We start from the raw sequence: 23,846 nt of genomic DNA on the forward strand, positions 1-23,846 counted from the left end.
AACGCTAAGCTATTTTCTGACTCTTTGTGTTTGCCTGAGGAATAATTAAGTTTCATGCAGATGAACTGATTTCATTGATAAGGATTTTTTAAAGACAGATGGACAATCATGATGTATCAGATTAATTACATTTATTTTAATTATAATGGTCAATTTACTATTTCATTTCAGACAAAATGAAAGATGCCATCATAGCTAAATTGGCTAATCAAGCTGCAGATTATTTTGGTGATGCTTTCAAGCAGTGTCAGTATAAAGATATTTTCCCCAAGGTCAGTTATTGTTTTCATATACACTTGACTGTTTTGCATGTGGAAATACTTGGATATTTTGGTGCACAAGAAGCAAGTTGAAAGTTATGTTTCATAAAGATTTTTGGAATTTTAGGAGAGGCATTTGAAGAATATATATGTAGAATTTTTTTTTTTTAAATATAAGATGCATGAAAATTTACTTTATATTTAGGGGATGCCTTTGCCTCTGCCCTTCACTAAACCTGTTTTTCCAAGCTAAATCTCTTTCTGGAAATTTTTGAGTATTTGTCTCTAGTGACTTTATCAAGTCAAGGTACTATGTAGTTCTGAATCATTGGTGATTTGGTACAAGCATGAATACTTGAGCATGTTGATTATTCACACTTTTAATTATTGTCCTGTTTTCTTAAAGATGAGTCTTAAAGCGCCAGAACAGACTTAAAGAAAAAGGAAAAGGAAACTTAACAAATTCATCCAGTACTTTGATTAGAATTAAATTTTGTCAGCAGGAATTAAAAATTGGGCTGCCATTGGACAGCTAAGGAAACAACCATCTTTAACTCACATATCACAGGAAGTATTAATTATTTTAATGTAAACTTTTCTGAAGTGGCATTTGAAATGACTAGTCAGTGACGATTATTTATAAATGGCAAAGCAAAGGATTAGACTAATAAGTACATTTAGAATGATTAGAAAGGGAAACAGTGATTGAATGGAAAGTAGTACAGGTCAGCTACTCTTTCAGAAATGTTTGAGGAATGATTTTCATCTGTATGATAGCAGGTGGTGTTTGTCACATGATCTTTTGTAGGGGCATTTATCGATTAAGTCATTCAGGAATTTTTTTAAAATTACGAAATTGCAGACAGTTTTGTGGTGGACTAAAAAAACATGTCAGTGTAGCAACAGAACATGTTAGTTTAGTCAGAAAATGTACAATGTGAAGATTCCTGGAGATTTAGAATACACCTAGAGATTAGTTGATATTTGCCAAGGACTCTTGAGTGTATTAATAGTGTAACTTTTTAAAAAGAGACTTGGAATTTCCTCTCTGCTCTTTCATCTGAAAGGCCTCACGGTCAGCGGCACCGTGTGCTGTTCCATACCGTTGGCCCATTAGTTCAGTCTTGTCACGGAGAGAAGGATGTCACCTGCGAAGACCTGGAAGCCCCCTCTGCAGCATTCCTTGAACACCTCCTGTTTAAGCACCAGGTTGCTTCAGCCTTAACTTGAGAACTTGCATGAGTGCAGTTTGAGATTTGGGGGTCTTTTATTTTTGCCTTTTTGCTATAAGCTCATAAGATATTTTCATATTTTAGTTATAAAACTGAAATTTCTGCAAGTAGTGATCCAGGAAGCTAGGATATTATTCACTGGGAGACATGAAAGCACACAGGTAGTAATTTAGTTTTTGATTCTCTCTCTCTCTTTTTTTTGTCTGGACAGTGATTTCATGGTGTATTTCTTGGATTTCATATGACATATACTTCCTAAAAACAATGAGGTTGCAGGCCAGGATTTGACATTTTGAAAGAGCCTCTACCCATATAACTGCTTTCCTGGTTCATGTTTTTGGGTCTTTTAAAATTAATTTTGACTGGGATTTTTATCGAAACAGATTAGGGCAAAATAACACTGAATCATATTAGTTATTCAGTGCATTTGTTTGCTATGTGCTTTTGAGTATTTGATATGATGTGTTTTTATATGTTACTTAATTTTTATGTGGCTAAACATCATCTTTATTAAAAAGTCTCAGGATGTGAATGTCAGTGGGACTTACTTTGCTGTCTTTTGTCTTTTACACGTGATGAAACAGTCAGCTCTAGAGCAGTTTCTTTAGTGTCTGTGAGTAATGGCTCCAGTTAACTCGAAGGGCTGGATAAGGGCTCATAAGAAAGCTGCTAAAGACTTGTGCTTGGTATTCCTCCGTGTCCTTTCTACTTCTCGTTCTAATGCATGCTTTCCTTTCTTCTTTGTAAACAAAACGTTGACTTCATGGCCCAATTAAGAGAATCATAGACATTTTAATTGACTTCACTTAAAAGTTAAAAAAAAAACCCTTTAATTGGAAGGAAAAAATGGAAATTATTCAGTTCCACCCATGCAAAATCATGTGGTCTTCTCTGTTTACACTTAATCACTAACCTCTCTCTAAACCATTAATGGGGTAATTCTAATTTCTGTCTTTTTTCCTTTTCCTTCCTGCATCCCGTGTTGTCTGTGGTGGTTTGTGTCATTGGACTCCCCCCTGGTCAGTATTTTTATTTCCAGGAGGTGTTCCCAATCCTGGCTGCGAAGCACTGTATCATGCAGGCCTATGCCGAGTACCATCAGTCTATCCTGGCAAAACAGCAAAAGAAATTTGGAGAAGAGATTGCAAGGCTACAGGTGGGTATCTGAGAAATAAATGCTAAGTCACTTAGATCTCCTTTTTTTTTTGTTGTTCTTAGTGAGGTTCCCAGGCTTACTTATGAAGGCCTTTCTTACTCGCTGCCTCATCAGTGGAGATGAGTGATTGCTTTTATCTTTAGGTTTTACCTGCTGCATGCTTTTTAAGTCTCGTATTTTATTTAAACAGTCTTTGCAAAATTTACATTCAGTTTTCTTTTATTTAGCCATATTCATTTTAATATAAAATATTCTAAATTACCAAGCTCCTGAAAGGATGTACAGTGTTTAATATGTGGCTTAGGCTTGGTCTGAATTGGAGCATATAAGTCTAGCTTGAGAAGGACAGTGGTAAAATATTAGGTACATCTGTATACAGCAGAGTGAGAACTTTCTGTGCAGTTGTATCTGTACAGTAGGCATTGAGGTTGTCAGAGACTTACTGTGACTTCCAGTGCAACTCTGCAGCAGGGTAAGGGCTGTTTCTGAGTTGTTTATATGTTTGAGTATTGGTAAGCAGAGGGGAGGAGGAAGACTGTTAAAATTTTAAAATGGCCTGGATACTAGAAGATACTATGAGAGTTTCATTTAGGAAGTTCACATTAATTAGTCTTTTCATGAGAAAAGAAACCCAAGTCTTGTAAAAGTAAAATGTATGCTGGTATTACACCCCAGCCTGACATAATCAGAGGAAAGCATACTTTTTCATATTTCATAATTCCCAGATTATTAAATCTCTCTCTTTTGTCCAGGGATTCACTTTGATCACAGTAGCTTATATTCTTAAGTGAAAATGCTTCTAAGAACAAGGTTTCTGGGGAAAGATTTTTTTAGGCTAGCATATTTAAAGTATTAAAGTTTAGATTCTTTATTTTCTGGTGATTCTGGGACTATTCGATTCAGGCAGGCCCTTATTTAGTCTCTCTAAACCAGTCAGAGAGGAGATCCTTTTGAAATTTTAATGTGATTTTAAAAGTCCTCTGTGGTGAAAGGAAACTCCTTTGGACTCCCACAGTGAAAGGCGAGGACTGTGTGACAGTTGTAGACACATAAGGGTTTGTGGCTTCAGTTTTACAGCTTTAATCACAGGCCCAAAGTTGATGTAGAACATAAACATTTACTAATGTACATCTCAAGGGGCTGTTCCTCTGTCTAGTAGGCATGAAATATATTTTTAATTGACTTAGAAATTATTAGAAAGAGGTAAACAGACTGAAAAAGGTGACCAACAAATCATACGCTTTGTAGCCTCTTACTCAGTAGTGAAGAGTACCCCGTGAATCTGATAGAGATCATTTGATGACCAAACCACTAAACCAGCTTTCCAGTCCTTACTGTCAGCAGTGGGGAAAAAAACTTACGTTATGAGCAAACCAGAAACAAAAACAAAATCAGAGTCAGGAAAATCAAAACAGTGGGAAAAATAGTAGCAAAGGTAAAATTCTTGCTTGGAATTCACTTCTGGAGCCATAGCTCATGAATTGTGCTTCTGGGACAGTGCAGTTTACTTGGCTGTAGAGGGTGGGTCCACCTCATCTTGGTGGAATTTCTAAAGCTGCCAAAGTACAATTTTCAAAAAGACCTAAGAATACTTAGATGTAAAAATGTGACTTCTAAGGAATGAATACATGTCAGGTTTATTTAACTCATTAATGATGGGCCTTATGAGATAAGAAAACTGATTCTGTGAAAGTATTGTTTCCTCAGTTATGATAGTAGCTTGTAGGTATTAAAGAAATTGTTCTTGTTTTAAAAAAAAGATTGTATTTATTTTTTAGAGAGACAGGAAGGGGGGAGGGAGGAGGAGAGGGAGAGAAACGTTGGTGCGCGAGAGGAGCATCAGTGGGTTGCCTCTAATATGTGCCCTAGCGGGGGATGGAACCCACAACCCAGGCATGTTCCTTGACCGGAAATGGCGCTGGAGACCTTTTGCTTTGTGGAATGGTGCTGGACCAACTGAGCCACACTAGTCAGGAATAAAGAAATTGTTCTTATTAGGGCATACATGCTGAGGTGTTTAGGGATGCAAGGTCTTGATGTGTGAACTTAATACTTTGAAACAGTTCTGTAAGGGATGGGGGAAGCCAAAACAAAAAAAACATGTATATGTGTGTATTTGAGGAAGGGAATGATAAAACAGACATGGCAAAATGGTTACAAGTGTTGAACCTAGGTAGAGGGTCTGTTTTGTTCATTTTTCTGTGGGCCTGAAAATTTTCAAAATAAAAATTGGGAAACATACGTATATATAAAAGTGTATATTCCCTCTACCTTTTCCTGTTGTCTGGTTCCTTCCATCCTTTTTACCCACTGCACCATAGGTAATTTCTATTAGTTTCTTCTTTAATCCTTTCAAAGTTATTTTTCTTTGAAATATAAGCAAATATATACAATGCATACACACAAACAGTACACATTCTTAGCTCTCCCCATTCTTATATAAGAAGGAAGTATGAAAGCAAGTTGTGTTTCTTGCTTTTCTCATAATTTATCCTGAAGATCTCTTCATTTTAATATAGCAACAGGGAGATCTTTCTCATCTTCCTCCCTCCCTTTCCCTCTCCCTCCCTCCCTCCTTCCTTTCCTTCCTTCCTCTTCTTTCCTTCCTTCCTTCCCTTTCTTCCTTCCTTCCTTCCCTTCCTTCCTTCCTCCGTTCCTTTCCCTCTCCCTCCCTCCCTCCCTCCCTCCCTCCTTCCTTCCTTTCCTTCCTTCCTTCCTTTATCCTGATCTGACAATATGTCTTTATTGATTTTAGAGAGAGAGGAGTGGGGAGAGAGAGAGGGAAGCATTGATGTGAGAGAGCACCATTGGTTGGATGGCTCCTGTATATACCCTGACCTGGGGATTGAACCTGCAACCTAGGTATGTGCCCTGACTGGGAACTGCACCACAACCTTTTGGTGTGGATGATGCTCTAACCAACTGAGCCACCTGGCCAGGGCTCTCATTCATTCATTCATTTTTTTAGAGCTGCATTGTACTCATATAAACCAGTTGCTGAATACTTACATGTTTCCAAGATTCACTACTGCAAACAGTATGCAGTGAGTAATTATGTACACTTGGCGTTTTGTATCTTAGCAGGTGTCTCAGCTTGGGCTTTCATAACAAAATACTACAGACTGGGTGGTTTAAACAACAGAAATTTGTTTTTTCACAATTCTGGAGTGTTGAAGGCTGAGACCAGGGTGCCAACACGGTCAGGTTCTGATGATAGTTCTCCTCTGCCTGAGTCTTCACATGGTGGGGGACTGAGAGCAAGCTGTCTGGTGTCTGTTTTTACAAGGGCCCTGTCCTCATAACCTCAGCTGAGCATAATCTCTCTCAGAAGCCCTGTCTCCATGTCCCATCGCTTTGGGAGTTAGAGTGTCAGCTTTTGAATTTTGGGGAGGACACTGTTTAGTCCACAATGGTTGGTGTATCTTAAATTCCTAGAAATAGGATTGCTGATATCAAAGTATAAATATATCTATAATTTATTATATATTCTACTTTGATATACTATATCAAAAATCCACTTGGAGCTTATCCTGATATGCGATGGGAAGTATGGATCTAATTTTTGTTTTTCTAGATGGCTACCTGGTTGTCCCCAACCATTCATTATGGTTTTCTTTCCTCCACTGATTTGAGATTCTGACATTATCACATCCTAAATTTTTCATAAATATTGGGGTCTGTTTCTGAACCCTTTGTTCTCTCTCTCTGACCTCTTTATCTCTTCATGTTTCAGTTTCACACCATTTAGGCCAGACACATTGGAATCTTTTAATGCCTGATAGGTATTGTCATCATTTTATGAACTTTCCTGATTGTTGTTGCTTGTTTAGGATTCTAGATGAAATTTATTTTATTAAACCATTTATTATGAAAATTTTTTAACATTTATGTATGAATTACTAAATATCCATTACCCAGCTTAAATTATTATTAATATTGTACTACCTGCTTTTCATTGATTCCCCCTTCCCTTCTTATGCTTTTAGAGTATATTATAACTATTGCATATCATTTTATCCTTAAGTATGTGAGTATGTGTCTCTAATAGGCAAGGATTAAAAAAATTTGAAATGATAGTGCCATCATATCCAGCAAAATTAATACTAGTTAATACAAATTAATAATTAGTACCAGTAAGTTAATATTCAGACCTAGTTTAGTTTTTCCTTATTATTCCTAAAGTGTCCTTTTATAGTTTGTTCAAATCAGGATTCTTACAAGATCCTCACATTTCATGTGGTTGGTATGTCTCATAAATTTTTAATTCCTAATGGCCTCCCCTTCCCCAACTGCTTTGCTGAATTGTCCTCACTTTTTCTTGTTTTGTGTTTCTTACAATGATTTATTTCTCTGACGTCTATTCCTTTTCTGTTCCTCGTATAAATATTCCAGTCTTTTTTTTCTTAAATGATTTCATCTTTCACTTTCCTGAGTTCTGTCAGTTTTTGTTCCATATTCCTTTACTGTCTGGTCATCACTCACTGTTATCTGGGCCAGTTGGTACTCTGTTCACATTTTGTAGTTTTTTTGGTTCTGTGATTGTGCCTTTAGGTTTTTTTAGTGTGTCCACCCCCCCCCCCCGCCCCCCATGCTATTTTCATCTGCTTTGTGGCTGCATTTCTTGGAGAGTTTTCATGATCTATTGGAAAGTTACATTGCCCATTTTCATCCTTTTCCTTATGGTTTCTCTGTGTTCAGTCAGATGGGGTGCCCTTACAGTTACTTGTGTTTGAATGAGATTGATTTTAGTAGGGAAAGAGCAAGAGGCGTTTGAGTGTGGTTTTGCAGCTGTCTAAGAAAGAGGTTTCTCCCTTTACTTCCCAAAGCCTAGCCTGGGCTTAGGAAGGATTCCACTCCTACACCTCTATTTCCCTGACTTCCTCACAGAGTTTGCTTGGATCTTTGTTGCTCTTGGAGTTTGTACCTTGAGAAGGTGATGCCTCTGCTTTTAGAATTTGTATTTTTCAGACCTTATCTGAGTGCTGCCCCACTTCTTTCTTCCCGCTTTTCAGTCCTCCTCTTTTCTGCTTCTCCCAGCATCCCTGCCCTTGTAATGAATTTGCCTTCTGCTCTCAGCAGCTCCCTCTTGGGATAAGCCCCTCAGCACTCCGTTTTTTTAAAAATTTTTTTTATTTTAGTGACCCCTTGGTGGCTCAGCATATGGGCCATTTGGCTTTGCCTTTGTCATCAGCTGGCAGTTGGTACCTTGTTCCATTTCATGGCTTTCGGGTTGCTTAGAGTGCTTCCCACTCCAGGTGGGGCCCTTAGCAGTCCCCTTTTTCTCCTGATGTATTTAGTGTATTTTATGGTTCTAGCACTAATTTGGCTATTTGGGGGAGTGTTTGATCACATTTACAAATCAAAGTTGACTTACAGATTTTAAAGGTGATTTAAATTTGTACATTTTTCCATTTTCTAGTTTGCACTGAAGATGTAGCTTTTGTTGTTTGTCCTTACTCCTCTCCATAGTTTCACATTGACCTTGCGTGTGTGGGTACTTTGTCTTCGTGTTGCTGGTAACAGTGGATTTATTTCTTTAGTTATCTCTTCAAATTGTTGGTTGTTTATCTGCATTGCACTGTTGGTTTTATATCTAAGCTGCCTTTCTCATTTCTTAGAATAGTGGAGTTGATTCTTTTAGGTTTTCCAGGTATATAAATATGACACTTGTTAAGGATAAATTTTTCTTTCTCTTTTCTAAATTTAATAACTGATTCCATTCTTTTGTCTAGTTGTTTTCACATGTTCTTTGGTTGTGATGATACTGCTGGTCTTTGTTTTATTTTGATCCTAGGGGTGTTTTTCTTTTCTTAAAAATATTTTTATTATTATTTATCTTTGGAGGGGAAGGGAAGGAGAGAGGGAGAGAAATGTCAATGTATGGTTGCCTGTCGTGCGTCCCCTGCTGGGAATTGGCCTGCAACCCAGGCATGTGCCTTGACTGGGAGTCGAACCACGATCCTCTGGTTTACAGGCCTGTGCTCAATCCATTGAGCTGTACTAGCCAGGGCAGGATGTTTCTTATATTTTTCTATTAAGCATATCAGCTTTGGAGGTTAGGATTTTATTTTGTTAAGGAACTGGATATCTATTTCTGTTTTATGAGTAAGGATTTAAAAAATCAAGAATGAATATTGAATTTTTCATACTTTTAAAATTGATTTTTGGGGAGCAGAGAAAGAAATATTGCTGAATTGTCACACTTATTTACATATTCATTGACTGACTCTTGTAGGTGCCCTGACTGGGGATCAAACCCCCAACCTTGGCACATCTGGTTGATGCTCTGAGCAGCTGAGCTATTTGGCCAAGGGCTCAAAATTTTTTTAATCCCTATGGAGATAATTTGATTGTTGAAAACTCAGATCCATTAGTTGAAGAACTACATAAGTAGATTTGTTAATACTGCATTACACCATTCTTGTATTTCTATAATTTTGGTGTTTTAAATTTGCTTTCTCTCCTCATGTGATCCCTTTATATAGATGTTCTTTGAATGCCTGAGAATATTATGTATTCTCTAATGGTGGAGTTCAGGGTTTTCCATGTCTGGTGAGTTAAACTCATTAATTACGTTATTCAAGTCTTCTGTAATCTTAAAATCTTTTACTTGGTCCAGACATCACTGAGACAGGAGGATTAAAATCTTCCACTCTGATGATGGGTAGATTTATTAAATTTCTTAGTTTAGAGACTGTTGACTATTAAATGCAAGATTTAAGAAGTTTTGTATCTTTCTGGTAAGTTGGAACATGTTAAACATTATGTACTGAATTTATTTTGACTGATGCTTTTGGCTTTATTGTGTATTTTATGTGATGTTATTATACCTGATTCCACCTAAGTAATATAATTTGAGCTCTAAGTTTATGTGCATATGCTCATCTTATGAATTATAATGGCAAACACCTTCTTAAAAAATTTCTATTGATGCTGAGTCACTTATTTCTTTGGTGATTTCTGTGCCACTGGGTAATTTTTTTCTCATTCGCTCTTTTCTCTGTGAGTGTAGTGCTTTGCGGTTCCTGCTTTCATGTGAGGTGATAAAGGGGGTGTTTCTCAGTTCTCTGTTTTACATAGTTTTTAGACCACATCTCAGGTCACTGTGAGGGTTTTTAGTGAATTTTATTGACAGTCATTTTTAGGTTATAGAAATACTGGACTTTTAGCCTTCCTCAATGTCAGTTTGTATTTATTAGCCCATGGATTTCTTTTATTTTCTGGGTAATTCACACATGTGTTTAAAGGGATGCCTGCTATGTGTTATTCTTCATTTTGGGGGTAGTTTGTGATGGGAAAATTTCCAGGTTATTCTGTTGACCACATCGGTGGAAATGCAAATCAAATTAGAGATTTTTTTTTAATTTACAAAAACCAATGCTTGCTTGAGAAAAAGAAATACTTTTTTTTTTCACATTTTCTTTTTAGCATGCAGCAGAACTGATTAAAACAGTGGCAGCCCGCTATGATGAGTATGTCAATGTGAAGGATTTTTCCGACAAAATCAACCGTGCCCTTACTGCAGCAAAGAAGGATAATGACTTCATATACCATGATCGAGTTCCAGACCTCAAAGACCTGGACCCTATTGGCAAAGCCACACTTGTGAAATCTACCCCAATCAATGTACCCATCAGCCAGAAATTCACTGGTATGTCAAGTATTCAGATGCAGTTTATCTTACTCATCTTTTCTCCAGTTTAATGGTTTTTTTTTGTAGCCCCAAATCTATGCTTTGAATATAATTTGCATTCATACTGTTCAAAATGATTATGAGAATAAAAATTGTTAAATCTACAGTGAAATTTCAAGGTGGGAAGTAAATGGCAATAAAGGACGTGCAAAGTATATAACACTCAGAAAACTTGGAACTGCTTTTGAATAATGGTAAAGACTAAGCAGCTGTCATTTTGTTAACATACGTTGTTTAAGGTTCTGCCGTTGAAAATGAGTGTTCATAAATATGCCTTCAAACCTATCAAGTTCTGGAATCATGATTGAATTAGATAAATACAAGTTATAATATCCTTGGATATTGTAGATACGTGCAATATATGGTAGCCTGTAGCTGAGATCCCAGAGATAGTTAATGTGCTAAGTTACTGGGAAAGGGTGATTATTTTACTTATTTCTATTTATCAAACACAAAGTGTTTACCATGTGCCACAAACTCTTCTGAGCACTCTACAAGTACCAGTTCACTTACCTTTCACAACAGTCCCATAACGGAACCCGGTGCTGTTCTCATCCCCACGTGGAGGACGAGGATACTGATGCACCGTGGTTGAGTGATTTGCTTGTCCAAGGTCACAGAGTTAGGGAGTTGAAACCATGGCATTGAAGTCTGAAACAATGAACAGTGTTTTCTTATGTCTAACTCTTCTTCACCAAAGACTCCTTAAACTTAATGACAGACACACCTAAAAGGTAAAGCATTTCAGTATGGAGAAGACTCTGCATCATCATTGTCCGTGACTACAGTGATCTGAAAATTCTCTTCCTCGTTGTGCTTCCCATAGCGATTTAGTTTTACCTTTGAGTATTTGTAGACTGTTTCTATGCATACTGGGAAGGGAATACGAACAGTCACTTTCTGATTTGAGTTTTTGTCCCCAAATGTTGACATTTCCGTCCCCAACTGCAGATCTGTTTGAGAAGATGGTGCCTGTGTCGGTGCAGCAGTCCCTGGCTGCCTGCAGTCAGAGGAAAGCTGAGTTAGTGAACAGACTGATTGCCCAGATGAGAGAAGCTACCACTTTGGCAAATGGGTAGGTGGAGCTTCCCTTTCATAAATCTACCTCTCAAGCTTAATGTTTTATGTGTGATTGTTCTTTAATGAAGCAGTTTATGAACATTTTCCTTTCTGAGCTTGGAGATGAGTGTCAAAGGTATGTGAAATAGCAAATATTGGCGCACACACATACATGCATATCTTGGGGACGCTGTATTTATTAAGGCCTACCAAATGTCTTTGGAAGAAATTTAATTATTGAAACAAAGTGAAACTGATCACTAATTTATAAATTAGGGGATATTTATTTGAGGGAAATGAGAAGTAAAAGTAAACTTTTTAAGTAAGATACATGATACATTCAGTATTCTGAATCTGTTTTGTGTCTGGTAGATTCATTGGTTTTAAAAATATCTTAAGTATAATTTTCATGTAATACACTCATTCTAAATGTATAGTTCAGTTCCATTGATAAATGTGAGTACCCTTGTCGTCGCCACCACCACCAAGACAGACTATAGTTCCATCAGCCTAAGACACTCCCTCATGCCTGTTTCCCTTCAGTTTCTCCTCCCCTGGTCCCCAGCTACTGCTGATCTGCCTCCTGTCTCTATAGGTTAATTTTCCTTCTTATACAATTTAATGTAAATGTAATCATTATAACATGTGCACTATGTATTATAATACATTGTGCAGTATGGTATTATAGTATACAATACTTGTGGTATGTATAAGTACCTACAGCATATACTCAAAATGTACTGGATATGTTTATTTAGCATAATGTTTTTGAGATTTAGCATAATGTTTTTGAGATTCATATGTATATTGTGGGTGTTAGTTTGATTCTTTGTATTTCTCAGCAGTATTTTATGGTTAAATACCAGTGTGTTTATTCTTTCACCTGTTGGTGGATGTTTCAGAATGTTGATGCTGGGAACATTCATGCACAAGCTTTTGTTGACATGTTTTCTTTCTCTTGGGTAAATAATGAGGATTAGAATTGCCGAGTGGTGTGCTTGGTGTGTGTTGAACGTCATGTGAAATGGACAGATTGTTTTCCACAGTGGTCGTTCCAGTTTATATTCCTACCTGCACCGTTTGAGAAATGTAGTTGCTCTGCATGGTCACCAGCACTTAGTATTGTGAATCTTTTTTTTTCAATTGAGTCTTTAATTTTGGCCATTTTTGTGTGTGTCCCATTATCTTATTGTGGTTAATTTGCATTCCCCTGATTATACTAAAGATGTTGAGCAACTCTTCAGGTGCTTATTAGCCATTCATAGATCTTTTGTAAAGTGTCTGTTGAAATCTTTTTTTAAAATTAAAAAAAAATTTTAAACTGATTTTTCTTCTTATTATTTGAAGAACTCTGTGTGTTGTGGAGGCAAGTCTTTTGCCAGGTAATGTGTAATTGAGAATATTTTCTCATAGTCTGGTTTGCTTTCCCATCTTTCTAATTTTGATGAATGCCTGGATTTTGACCTCATTTTTTTTTTAGCAAGAAAGCAACATAAGTGTAACATTGCCTTTATTATATAAATGAGATAACAGAATAATTGTTCCTGTGCCGCAAAACTGAGAACAGATGAAGATTCTATAATTAATACTTAGATCAACCATGTTTTCTTGACATTTTGCCTCTGTGATACAAAATTATAACTATTTTATGTATTTTGATTGTCAGTGACAGTATAACAGTCAGAAGTATAATAAAAAGATTGCAGTTTTAAGATAAGCATTTTGACTTTTGATTACTTAGATTGGAAGAAGTTAAGTTTGAACTGTCAGCCAAAGGTATTTATTTTATTTTAATGTATATTTCTAACTTTGGCTTTTAATTCTGAACTGTGAACTTAAATAACTTGATTTTTTAATGATTTTTATTACAATTTTATCAATCACTGAATTTTTTCCCTTTCTTTTTGCTTTATTTTTCTGTTGATTGAGCTTACCCACTTTTGGCATGGTAACTTCATTGCTGTTGGTTTGGATATAGATTCATGTTTTAAATGTGGTGTAGACCTATGTATAACATAGTATGTTCTTTTTTCAGGGTGCTAGCTTCCCTTAATCTTCCAGCAGCGATTGAAGACATATCTGGAGACACCGTACCTCAGTCTATATTGACTAAGTCTGCGTCTGTGATAGGACAGGGAGGCATCCAGACTGTAGATCAGTTGATCAAAGAGCTACCCGAGCTGCTCCAGAGAAATAGAGAAATCCTCGATGAGGTACGTTTTAAGAAATTTGCTTTTCAAGTGAAGACGGTTTGATTCCTTGGTGTCCAGCAGGGTTTAGTCCTGGGGGCTTCCTCCTATTGGATTTCACAGGGCAGTGCTCATCTTAGTGAATTACTATGGTCCAGAGCCTGACCTTCAGCTTTAAGAAGAATTTCAGTTGAGTGAGAATAGATTCATACATGTCCGTAAGGGTATGTAAATGGACATTAATTAAACTCATATGACCATTGTGTAATACTACTGTACTGTGATAAACTGTCACACAAACTGTTAAAAGTGTTCATAATTCGTTATTTCCTCATATTAAAGATTGGGTTTCTTGGTGAACATGGACTCAAACAAAGGAGGTTAGACCAATCAAATGTTTCATGAGCCCGCTAAACCCATCTTCCAGTAGAGAGGGTATTTTATCAATAGGAACGGAACACCAGAGTTTTTTGGCCAAAGCCAACTGTTCGTTGTCGTTTTCCTGAGTGACACGTATCTTTCTTCAACTATAAATATAGTCAAGCAAGGGCCAGTTTAGGAGTCACGTCTCTCTTAGGTGACTTTCATTGTCAATGCTTTCATCCCTATGTTCTGACTTTTCTTTTTCTTTTTTTTTTTAAATATATTTTATTGATTATACCATTATAGTTGTTCTGTTCCCCCCCTTCATTCCTCTCTACCCGCACACTCCCTCCCCCACCATTCTCCCCCCCCCGTTGTTTATAACCACGTGTCTCAAGTTCTTTAGATTCTATGTTTTCCCCACTATTCTCGCCCTCCCCCCTATTTTCTACCTACCATCTGTGCTATTTTCTGTGCCTTCTCCCCCCTTCTCCTCCTCCCACCCCCCTGTTTCTAACCCTCCATGTGTTCTTCATTTCTATGGTTCCACTCCAGATCTAGCTGTCCTCTTGGTTTGCTTTTGTTTTAGGTGTGGTTGTTAATAACTGTGTGTTTGCTGTCCTTTCACTGTTCATATTTTTCATCTTCTTTTTCTTATATAAGTCCCTTTAGCATTTCATATAATAAGGGCTTGGTGATGATGAACTCCTTGAACTTGACCTTATCTGAGAAGCACTTTATCTGTCCTTCCATTCTAAATGAAAGTTTTGCTGGATAAAGCAATCTTGGCTGTAGGTCTTTGGATTTCATGACTTGGAATACTTCTTTCCAGCCCCTTCTTGCCTGTAAGGTCTCTTTTGAGAAATCCGCTGACAGTCTGATGGGTACTCCTTTGTAGGTGACTGTCCCCTTATCCCTTGCTGCTTCTAGGATTCTCTCCTTCATTTTAGTCTTGGCTAATGTAATTATGATGTGCCTTGGTGTGTTCCTTCTTGGGTCCAACTTCTTTGGCACTCTCTGAGCTTCCTGGATTTCCTGGAAGTCTATTTCCTTTGCCAGACTGGGGAAGTTCTCCTTTATTATTTGTTCAAATAAGTTTTCCACTCGTGGCTGTTTCTTTCCCCCTTCTGGTACCCCTATAATCCGGATGTTGGAACGTTTAAAGATGTCCTGGAGGTTCCTAAGCCTCTCCTCATTTTTTTGAATTCTCATTTCTTCATTCCTTTCTGGTTGGATGTTTTGTTCTTCCTTCTGGTCCATTCCATTGATTTGAGTCCCAGTTTCCTTTCCATCGCTATTGGTTTCCTGGACATCTCCCTTCATTTCAATTAGTTTAGCCTTCATATGTTCCTCTAATTTGTGACTGTACTCTACCAATTCTGTGAGCATCCTGATAAACAGTGCCTTAAATTGTGCTTCTGAGAGGCTGGCAATTTCTCGGATGCTTAGAGTTATTGGCTCTGGGACTTTGAGTTCTTCTTGCGCCATCTTTTGGGCTGTTCGTGCCTGTTCTGTAGCAGGATCGCAGTCCTAAGGTGTTCACTAGAGCAGGGCAACTAAGTCACTGGGTTGTGATGTTGTATGTGGGGGCGGGGTCAAAGAGTAGCAATGGCGTTCCATCTGCCGCCTGCTGCCGCGACCCCCACCGGCACCGTAGCCACCACTGTTACCGGGCCCACGCGTTTCATTCCACTGCACTCGAGTGTGCCACCGCTGTCGGCCCTCCACCACTGGGTTCGTCCCCTGGGGCCTGCGTGGTCCGTCTCACTGTGCGCGAATGTGCGACTGCGGTCAGTCTGCCCCACACAGCGACTGGTTCCGGGCTGCCTCCGAACCTAGGTCCGGGGATCTGTCCTGCCCGACCCAGCTCCGTTGCTGGTTCCGCCTCTCTTACCGTCCCCGTTGAATGGTTCATAGCTGTCGGACTTCCGTATAATTCCGTGTTCTGGTCTTTGGGTGTGTTCTAGTTCTCCAAAACTTTTGTTGTAGTCAAACTTGGTTGTGGGAGAAGGCACAGTGTTTCCACCTATGCCTCCATCTTGGCGGAAGTCTCCCTGACTTTTCATTTAACTTTCAGAAGATACTGTAAGTACATCATTTCCAAGTACCTGGGGTGGGGGTAGAGCACTTAGAAACTTACAGTGTGGTGTGGACCCTGGGGATAAGAATATTTACCCCCCAGGGTTATTTGGAGGGTGAACGAAACTAAAGCAGTGAAATAAATGCCTAGCCAATGGGACGCACAGTATATGCTTAATAAATTATAGCTATTATTACTATGACTGTTATATTACTGTGGTGATAACATTGTAGCTATTAAAACTGATACAATATTGATACTGAACAGGGAGGCATCTGGACTGTTGAGCAGTTCATGGTAGTTATTCACCTTTCTGTGCAAATCAGCTATTGAAAACAGTTAGGAAACCTAAATAGAAACTTACTGCATTATTGGCCTGGGAAAACTGGTGAGGGGTTCTACATCCATTATACAGTCAACATTAATAGCCCTTCCTGTGTAGGGATAGTCAATAATCAGAAAAACGAGAGCAAACAGAATTGACGTCACATAGTTCAGTATAGGCCTTCCTGTGCTGAACTTGTTTGAAATGCAGAATCTCAAACTCTACCCTGACCTACTGAATCAGGATTGCATTTAGTGAGACCCAAGGGTGATTTGGGTGCACATTAATGTTTGACAAACACTGCTGTTAGGTCATAGTAGACTTTGTGAGTTTACCTTGTAGTCCTTTAAAATGTGTTCATTTGTGGGTTCAGTAAGCTTGTTATCTGGTGTCGCAATTGAAAGAGCACTGGACTAGTAGTTAGACACAGGGAGAAAAAGTGGAGAGTGCTGTTTGAGGTCGCACCCAAGTGCGAGCAGCAAGAAGCGATTGACAGTGAGGGAGAAGATGAACACTGGAAAAGGCGGGCATCGCAAGTCAATTGAGAATCAGTGTGGAGCATTTACTCCCAATCAGTGTGGAGTAAGTAGAAGTTACAATAATAAATCATTATTTAAGATTTGATATTTTATACATAATTTAGTTGTTAAAGTTTCCAAATGTGGAGTATTTGTATTTGGACTTGATTTCCAGTTCATTCTTTCTTTAAACTGATCCTGGGCAAATGGCTTAACATCTTTATGTCTCGGTTTATTCATCCAAAAAATGGAGACAATAGTGTTCAAGCATGTAAGATAGTTGTGAAGTGGGACCATACATGTGCCTGTTAGTTGTTAGTTAAATATTAAATATTACTGTATTTCTTTGATTTTTAAGATCTTACTGATTGGAAGATGCATGTTTGATTTTGAAACAAGTTTTATGGAAAAACGTTGCCTAATGAAACACTGTACATCAGTTGTGAGGAGCACCTTTATTAGAAATACTGTGAAAAAGCTCATGTTATAATTAAGGAAAACCTGGCATTATTATACACATTAATAATGTATATTATTAAAGATACACATTAATATGTGTTATTAATGATACACATTATCATGATATGTCTGTTGTCTGCCTCTCTTAATATGAGGTGCTTTTATTTATCTTATTTGATGTTCTTATAACAGCCTTGCGAGTCAGAGTCACTGTTATCAGCTGCACTTGGAGAGCCTCATTTTAAGTAGGTTGTGAAGTAAATAGGTCGTGAAGCTGGTATTCTTTTTGAGCATTCATTTGTCTGGTGGATCTTAGAAGTTTAGATTCTGTATTTTAGAAAGTCGTGATTGTTCAGCAGTTTTGAAGTGTCCTCTAACTTATTTTTTCAATAATAAGTTTATCCTGCCTGAGACCTGTTGGGCCCTTTTAATCTTAGATTCCTGTTCATGGATTCTTTTTCTTCAGTATTCCCTTTTCTCTGTTTTTTCTATTATGTCCTAATGAATTTCTGTTAGATTGATGGTGGTACTTTTGGAACAGTTTGTATCTCTTAATATTTCTTTTCCTTTCTGTGCTCTTGTTTTTCTGGGAGAATGTCTCAGGCTAGCCTTCCAGCTCATTAATTGGTTCTTCAGCCCTGCTGTTTGTGTTCTTTGGCCATTCTGATGAGTTTTAAAAATGATTTCTTTGATATTTTTTGTTCCTAAGATATGTAATTAGTTGTTAAAAATCATGTATGTTTATCTCACAATTAACGTGTGGGGCTTTTTAAAGGTAAAATTCATAGTTTTCCATTTTTCAAAGAAAATACTGTTTATTTATTTATTTATTTATTTAGAAGGGAGGGGAGGGAGAAAATCATCAATGTGTGAGAGAAACATCAATTGGTTGCCTCTCACACGCCCCCAACTGGGGACTTGGCCCACACCCCAGGCATGTGCTCTGACTCGGGAATCACACTGGTCCTTTCACTTGGTGGGATGATGCTCAACCAACTGAGCCACGCCCGTCTGGGCACCGTTTTTAACCTTTTTAATGTGTCCATTCAGGGGCATTTAGTACTTTCACTGTGTGAGCATGAACACTTTCTAAAATCAGAACACTTTTACCACCCCAGAAGGAAACCGTGTACCATCAGCATCATCTTTTATTCCCCCTTCCCCCTGCTCTCAACAACCACTGATCTGATTTCTGTTTTCATGGATTTGCTTATTCTGGGCGTTTTGTGTAAATGGAATCGTAAACAATATGTGACCTTTTTAGTTTGCCGCCTTTCACATAGCATGTTTTCAGGCTTCATCCATGGCATGTATCAGTACTTCATTTCTTTTTATGCCTAAAATAATGTTCCATTGTAGGGATATACCACATTTTGTTTACCCATTCATTAGTGATAGATATTTGGGATGTTTTCACCTTTTGATTGTTTTGAGTAATACTGCTGTTTGTGTATACATTTTGTTTCAGCCCCCGTTTTTAATTCTTTGTTGGCCATATACAGTGGAGTGGAGGTGATGGGTTATACAGTGTGTTTAATTTTCTGAGGAACTGCTGAACTGTTTTCTAGAATAGCTGCAATATTTTAATTTTTACCAGTGGTGTATGAAGGTTCCAGTTTCTTCACATCCTCATTAATTCTTTATAATTGTTTTTTTTTTAATTAAAAAAAATCATACCCATTCATGTGGGTATGAAGTGGTATCTCACTGTGGTTTTGATTTGATCTTATACATAGAAAATTCCAAAGTTAGTATTATAATTTGATAGGGGTTACATTGACTCTTTAGATTGATTTTGGGAGTACTGCTGATCTTAAAATTAAATCTTCCAGTCCATGAACACAGGGTGATTCTTTCATTTATTTAGTCCTTTAATTTTTTTCAACAGTGTTTTGTAGCTTTTCACGTACAAGTCTTGCACCTCCTTGGTTAAATTTATTTATTAAAATATTTTTTTTTTATCTTCAGAGGGTAAGGGAAGGAGAGAGGGAGAGAAATACCAATGTATGGTTGCCTTTCAAGTGTCCCCTCCTGGGAACTGGCCTGCAACTCAGGCATGTGCCCTGACTGGGAATCGAACTGCAATCTTTTGGTTTGCAGACCCGCGCTCAGTCCACTGAGCTACACCAGCCAAGACTTTGGTTAAATTTATTTTTAAGTATTTTATCCTTTTTGATGCTGTCATAAATGGAATTGTTGATCTAAATTTTTGATTATTCATTCCTAGAGTTTGGAAATACAACTGATTTTGTATTCTTCAACTATACTGAATTTGTTTATTATCTCTAATAGTTATTTTGTGGATTCATTAGGATTTCCTGTGTATAAGGTCACATCATCTGCAAGTAGAGATAGTTTTACCACTTCCTTTCCAGGAAATTTTATACTTCGAATAATTTTAGATTTACAGAAAAGTTGTAAAATAGTGCAGAGTTTCTTCACTCAGCTTCCCTAAAAGTTAAAGCCTTATGTAGCCACAGTATATTTGTGGAAATGAAGAAATAAACATTGGTACAATATTAGTACTCAGATTTTACCGGTTATTCCATTAATGTCCTTTTTCTGCTTTAAGGTCAGTCCAGAATACTGCATTGCATTTACTGTACAACGATTTTGGGAGGGGGGGGTGAATTCACATACCCTGGAACTTTATTTGTAGGAATTCTTTGAGATCTGGGTTTAAAGTGAATTCTTCTAGAGAGGATATTTGTTTGCCTCTGCTATGAAAAGGCATTATAACCTGACACCAATTTAAATTTGAGGGTTTTTTTGTGGTTAATTTTTAAATTAGAAGTGCATCTTGGGGCTTTGTGTCATATAGGTAGTGTAATTTTCAGTCCTAAGTTCATGCTTTTAATTAGGAATCTTAGGTAGTACTTTTCCTTTCTATTTAGAACCAAGGTTTCATACAGGCAATTTTCCTTCTGTTGGGAAGTTCAAAATTGGTCCAGTGAGTGTCACTCATTTGGAAATGTCCCAGTTTGAGGGAGGATAGTGCCTTTGGTCTGTCCTCCTGCTCTTATTAGCCTCACAGATATTTCTGTGTCTACTCATGTCCTTCTTCTTTTCATCCTCACCTGCGGACATGCTTACTGACTGATTTTAGAGAGAGGGGAAGGGAGGGAGAGAAACATTGATTGGTTGCCTCTCGTACGTGCCCCAACCGGGGACTGAACAAACCCAGAGCCTAGGCATGTGCCCTGAACTGGAATTGAACCTGCGACCTTTTGGTTTGTGGGACGACGCTCCAACCGCTCGAGCCACACCAGCCAGGACTCATGTTCTGTTAGTTCACACTGTTCGGCACTAGTTGGCAAACTTAGGATAGTGGGCCAGTCCCGGTTCACTAATGATCACCATTTTAAGAGGGTTGTTAAAAAAAAAACAACACTGTGTGATGGAGACTGTGGCCCCCAAGGCCTAAAACATTCACTGCAGCGTTTGACAGAATAGCGTGCAGCCTCCTGCTCTAGCCGCCAGAGATCAGCAGATAGCAGGGGCTCTGACGTTTGTTTGCACTGGTTTCTACTTCCTTGTGTTTCTGATCCCCACTGCCTGTCTCCTCAGCTGTGCATCACAAGGGCATTTTTTATGTTACTTTTCAGTGCATTGTTGGGATGGAAGTCTAAATCTCTTATTTTCATGTAGTTAATTCATTTCTATTTTGTTTACAGCTTCTAAGGTCCAAAGCTTTCTGTTTATTTTTATTTTTGCTTAAAGTTGTCTTGGTATATAATCTTTTAGTTATTCTACCTTTTTTAATTTTACTGAGTTAAGGTAATGGCTCGCCTATTCCTTAATTTAACAGGACTTCTTGTTAAATACATTATAACATGAATTTCAGAACAAAAATTGTACCAATTTATATTCTAACCAGTAAAGTAAGAGTAGTCCTAGCTCACTAATTCCTACATACTTTGAGTATGAAAATTTAAAAAATTAAAAAAAATTTACCCTAGAAATATCTCATTTTCGCTTTACTTCCTTTTGAAAGTCACTAAGATTGTTGGATGAAGAGGAAGCAACTGACAATGATTTAAGAGCAAAATTCAAAGAACGCTGGCAAAGGACAGCATCCAATGAACTCTACAAGCCTTTAAGAGCAGGTAAAAATGTGCATGAATAACTTTCACATGAATAAGCTTGCAATTTGGATCCATATTTTTGCGTGATTAAATTAGGCTCGACTGTAAACCTGTTTTTACTGCAGCTGTTGCTGTTGTGAAACCCAGGTGTTGTTCCTTGGTTCATTGTAGAATAAAAAAAATAGAACAGAGGTGATTCATGTTTATTACATGAAGTTCAGGTTCTTAAGAAGGATATAAAGTGAAAATTAAAATGATCCTGTAACTCTTCCTTTCCTGTTTCAGCCCTGTGCATATTTTACATAAACAAGATCGTATTACATATATGACTTTATAATTTCATTTTACTTGAATCCTGCGTGGTAAGAGATGATTTTTAATTTGAAGCCAAATTATTATTCTGAAAATCTCGGTGTTTTTAAGTCAAATTGAACCAGTGATCCTGTGAGAGAGGATGCTTTTTAAATAAATTGTAACAAGGGGATGAATGATTTCTTTTGATGCTTATGAGTTGTGGGGGAGGATTAATGTTAATTACCTTTTATTTGGTGAACAGTGACCACAGATGTGTTGTAGGGTGTAACTGTGCTTTTGCTTTATGGTTGGTTTTCCAAAAACAGAAATGTGAGGATGGACAGGAGCAGAGTTTTGTTATCTAGCAAATCGGGGCCTGTGGAAGGGGATGCAAGTCAGATGCTTCTTAAGAGAGGAGCTCCAAAATGCTGAAGTTTAAGTACAAAAAAGTGGGGTGTGTAGGAGGAGCTCAGAACCAGAAGTACAGTCAGTGTGTGAATGTCACCGTTAACGTTGGTGCTGTACTCTGATACCCTTCTTTTCCCCACAGAGGGAGCGAACTTCAGAGCAGTTCTGGATAAAGCTGTGCAAGCGGATGGACAAGTGAGGGAACGTTACCAGTCCCACCGCGACACCATTGCGCTTTTGTGTAAGCCAGAGCCTGAGCTGAATGCTGCCATCCCTTCTGCCAACCCGGCCAAGACCATGCAGGGCAGCGAGGTGAGAAGGTGCATTTTGATGTGGCTGGTCACCTGTTTATGAAAACTAGGTTCAAGCTGTTACAAACAGCATATTGGCAGTTTCTTTCCTATGGGCATCTTTTAAAGAATACACATGTTAATTGAGGTCGTTATATTTAAAGTAACAGGATATATACACCAAGTAATAGATAATTATGCTGATATCATTACCTATAATAATAATTTCCATTTATTGAATGCCTCTTGTGAGCTGGGTACTATATTCTATATACTGTATGTGTTCACAGTGTTTCATTAAGGCTTTATAGAAGGGAGAAAATTTCCTGAAGTGGGAGGACCAGGTTTCGCTAGATGTTCTGACCGCACGGTCTTTGTTCCTGGCGTCACTCTGTACCGCCTTCCCCCATCCATCCCCCTGTTCCACAGGGGCTGCCTCTGAAGGGAACGCTGACACAGTGTGCATGTCAGTAAACGGGCAGCAGCATCAATGTGGCCTTTCTCCTGTCAACAGGAAGGAAGAAATCAGTAGTGGGCCATCTGATTGGGAGAGTCCTAAAAGAGGAGAAAGTGCGAGTGTGGCTTAGCGCCCGAGGAGGAATGTGGTAGGTAAGATAGAGGCCCTGGAGTACGCAGGGGAATAAGCCACAGGGCAAGAAGTGCTGCTGAAAATTTGAAAAAGATGAATTTCCTTGGCTCAGACTTTGTCAGTGTTGTTTCTTATTTGTCTTTTCGCAGAAGCATTTCTTGTATTTGCTCATCCAAGACTCGTACATCTAATCTGTCTGGGGCACTATGCTAGGGACTTTGAAAAATTCACAGAGGAATCGTACAGAGCCTTCACCCTTCATACAGTCCAGTGCTGAGGATCAGACGTGGACAAGGATAACTGCAGTACTGGGTGGAAACCTAGGTAGCATAACCACAGAGCGTACGCTGTGAAGATGTAGGTGACACAGTACTGAGATCCCAGCATTTTGGAGCCCCTTTCTTCAGAGACTTCTTAACAAGTTGGCATGTTATGAGAAGAGTAGAAAGAGAGACAGAAAGAGTGAGCATGTCTAGGATCCAAGGACTGAGTGAGTAGGCGTGCCCAGAGGGGCTACTGGAGGTTCAGTGGAAACCAGCCCCTAAGTTAAGAGAAGACTGCACAGTTGAGTGTGCACAGAACCTGAATCTCTAAAGGGGGACAGGATGCGGAACCTGATGGGGCAAAGTAGTCCCTGCTTTTATCCAGGGGGAATAATGAGGCTTGAGACCAAAAATAACTGAACCCTATATATACTATATATTTTCCTATACAACTTACCAGTGATAAAGTTTAATCTGTAAATTAGGTACAGTACTTTATTAACAACAATAATAAAGAACAATAATAAAAGACAACAATTATAATAAAAGTTATGTGAATGTGCTCTCTCACTCAAAGAGAGGC

At 38.2% G+C, this 23,846-nt stretch overlaps 1 protein-coding gene across 2 annotated transcripts in view; it reads left to right on the forward strand.

Annotated features, from left to right (window-relative positions):
- Positions 1-23,846, forward strand: part of PDCD6IP (programmed cell death 6 interacting protein) — a 60,947-nt gene that overhangs the window by 19,546 nt on the left and 17,555 nt on the right. The window contains exons 6-12 of one of the 2 annotated variants that reach the window (XM_037070834.1): positions 172-272; positions 2,517-2,648; positions 10,077-10,299; positions 11,293-11,416; positions 13,436-13,613; positions 21,329-21,440; positions 22,264-22,433. In XM_037070834.1, coding sequence (XP_036926729.1) covers positions 172-272; positions 2,517-2,648; positions 10,077-10,299; positions 11,293-11,416; positions 13,436-13,613; positions 21,329-21,440; positions 22,264-22,433 — 1,040 coding nt within the window. The remainder of the gene's footprint in view (positions 1-171; positions 273-2,516; positions 2,649-10,076; positions 10,300-11,292; positions 11,417-13,435; positions 13,614-21,328; positions 21,441-22,263; positions 22,434-23,846) is intronic. The other variant, XM_037070835.1, reaches the window with a different exon arrangement.

The sequence above is a fragment of the Sturnira hondurensis genome, unplaced genomic scaffold (assembly GCF_014824575.4).
Source record: "Sturnira hondurensis isolate 20B ecotype Veracruz unplaced genomic scaffold, ASM1482457v3 Scaffold0019006, whole genome shotgun sequence".
NCBI classification, from domain to species: Eukaryota; Metazoa; Chordata; class Mammalia; order Chiroptera; family Phyllostomidae; genus Sturnira; species Sturnira hondurensis.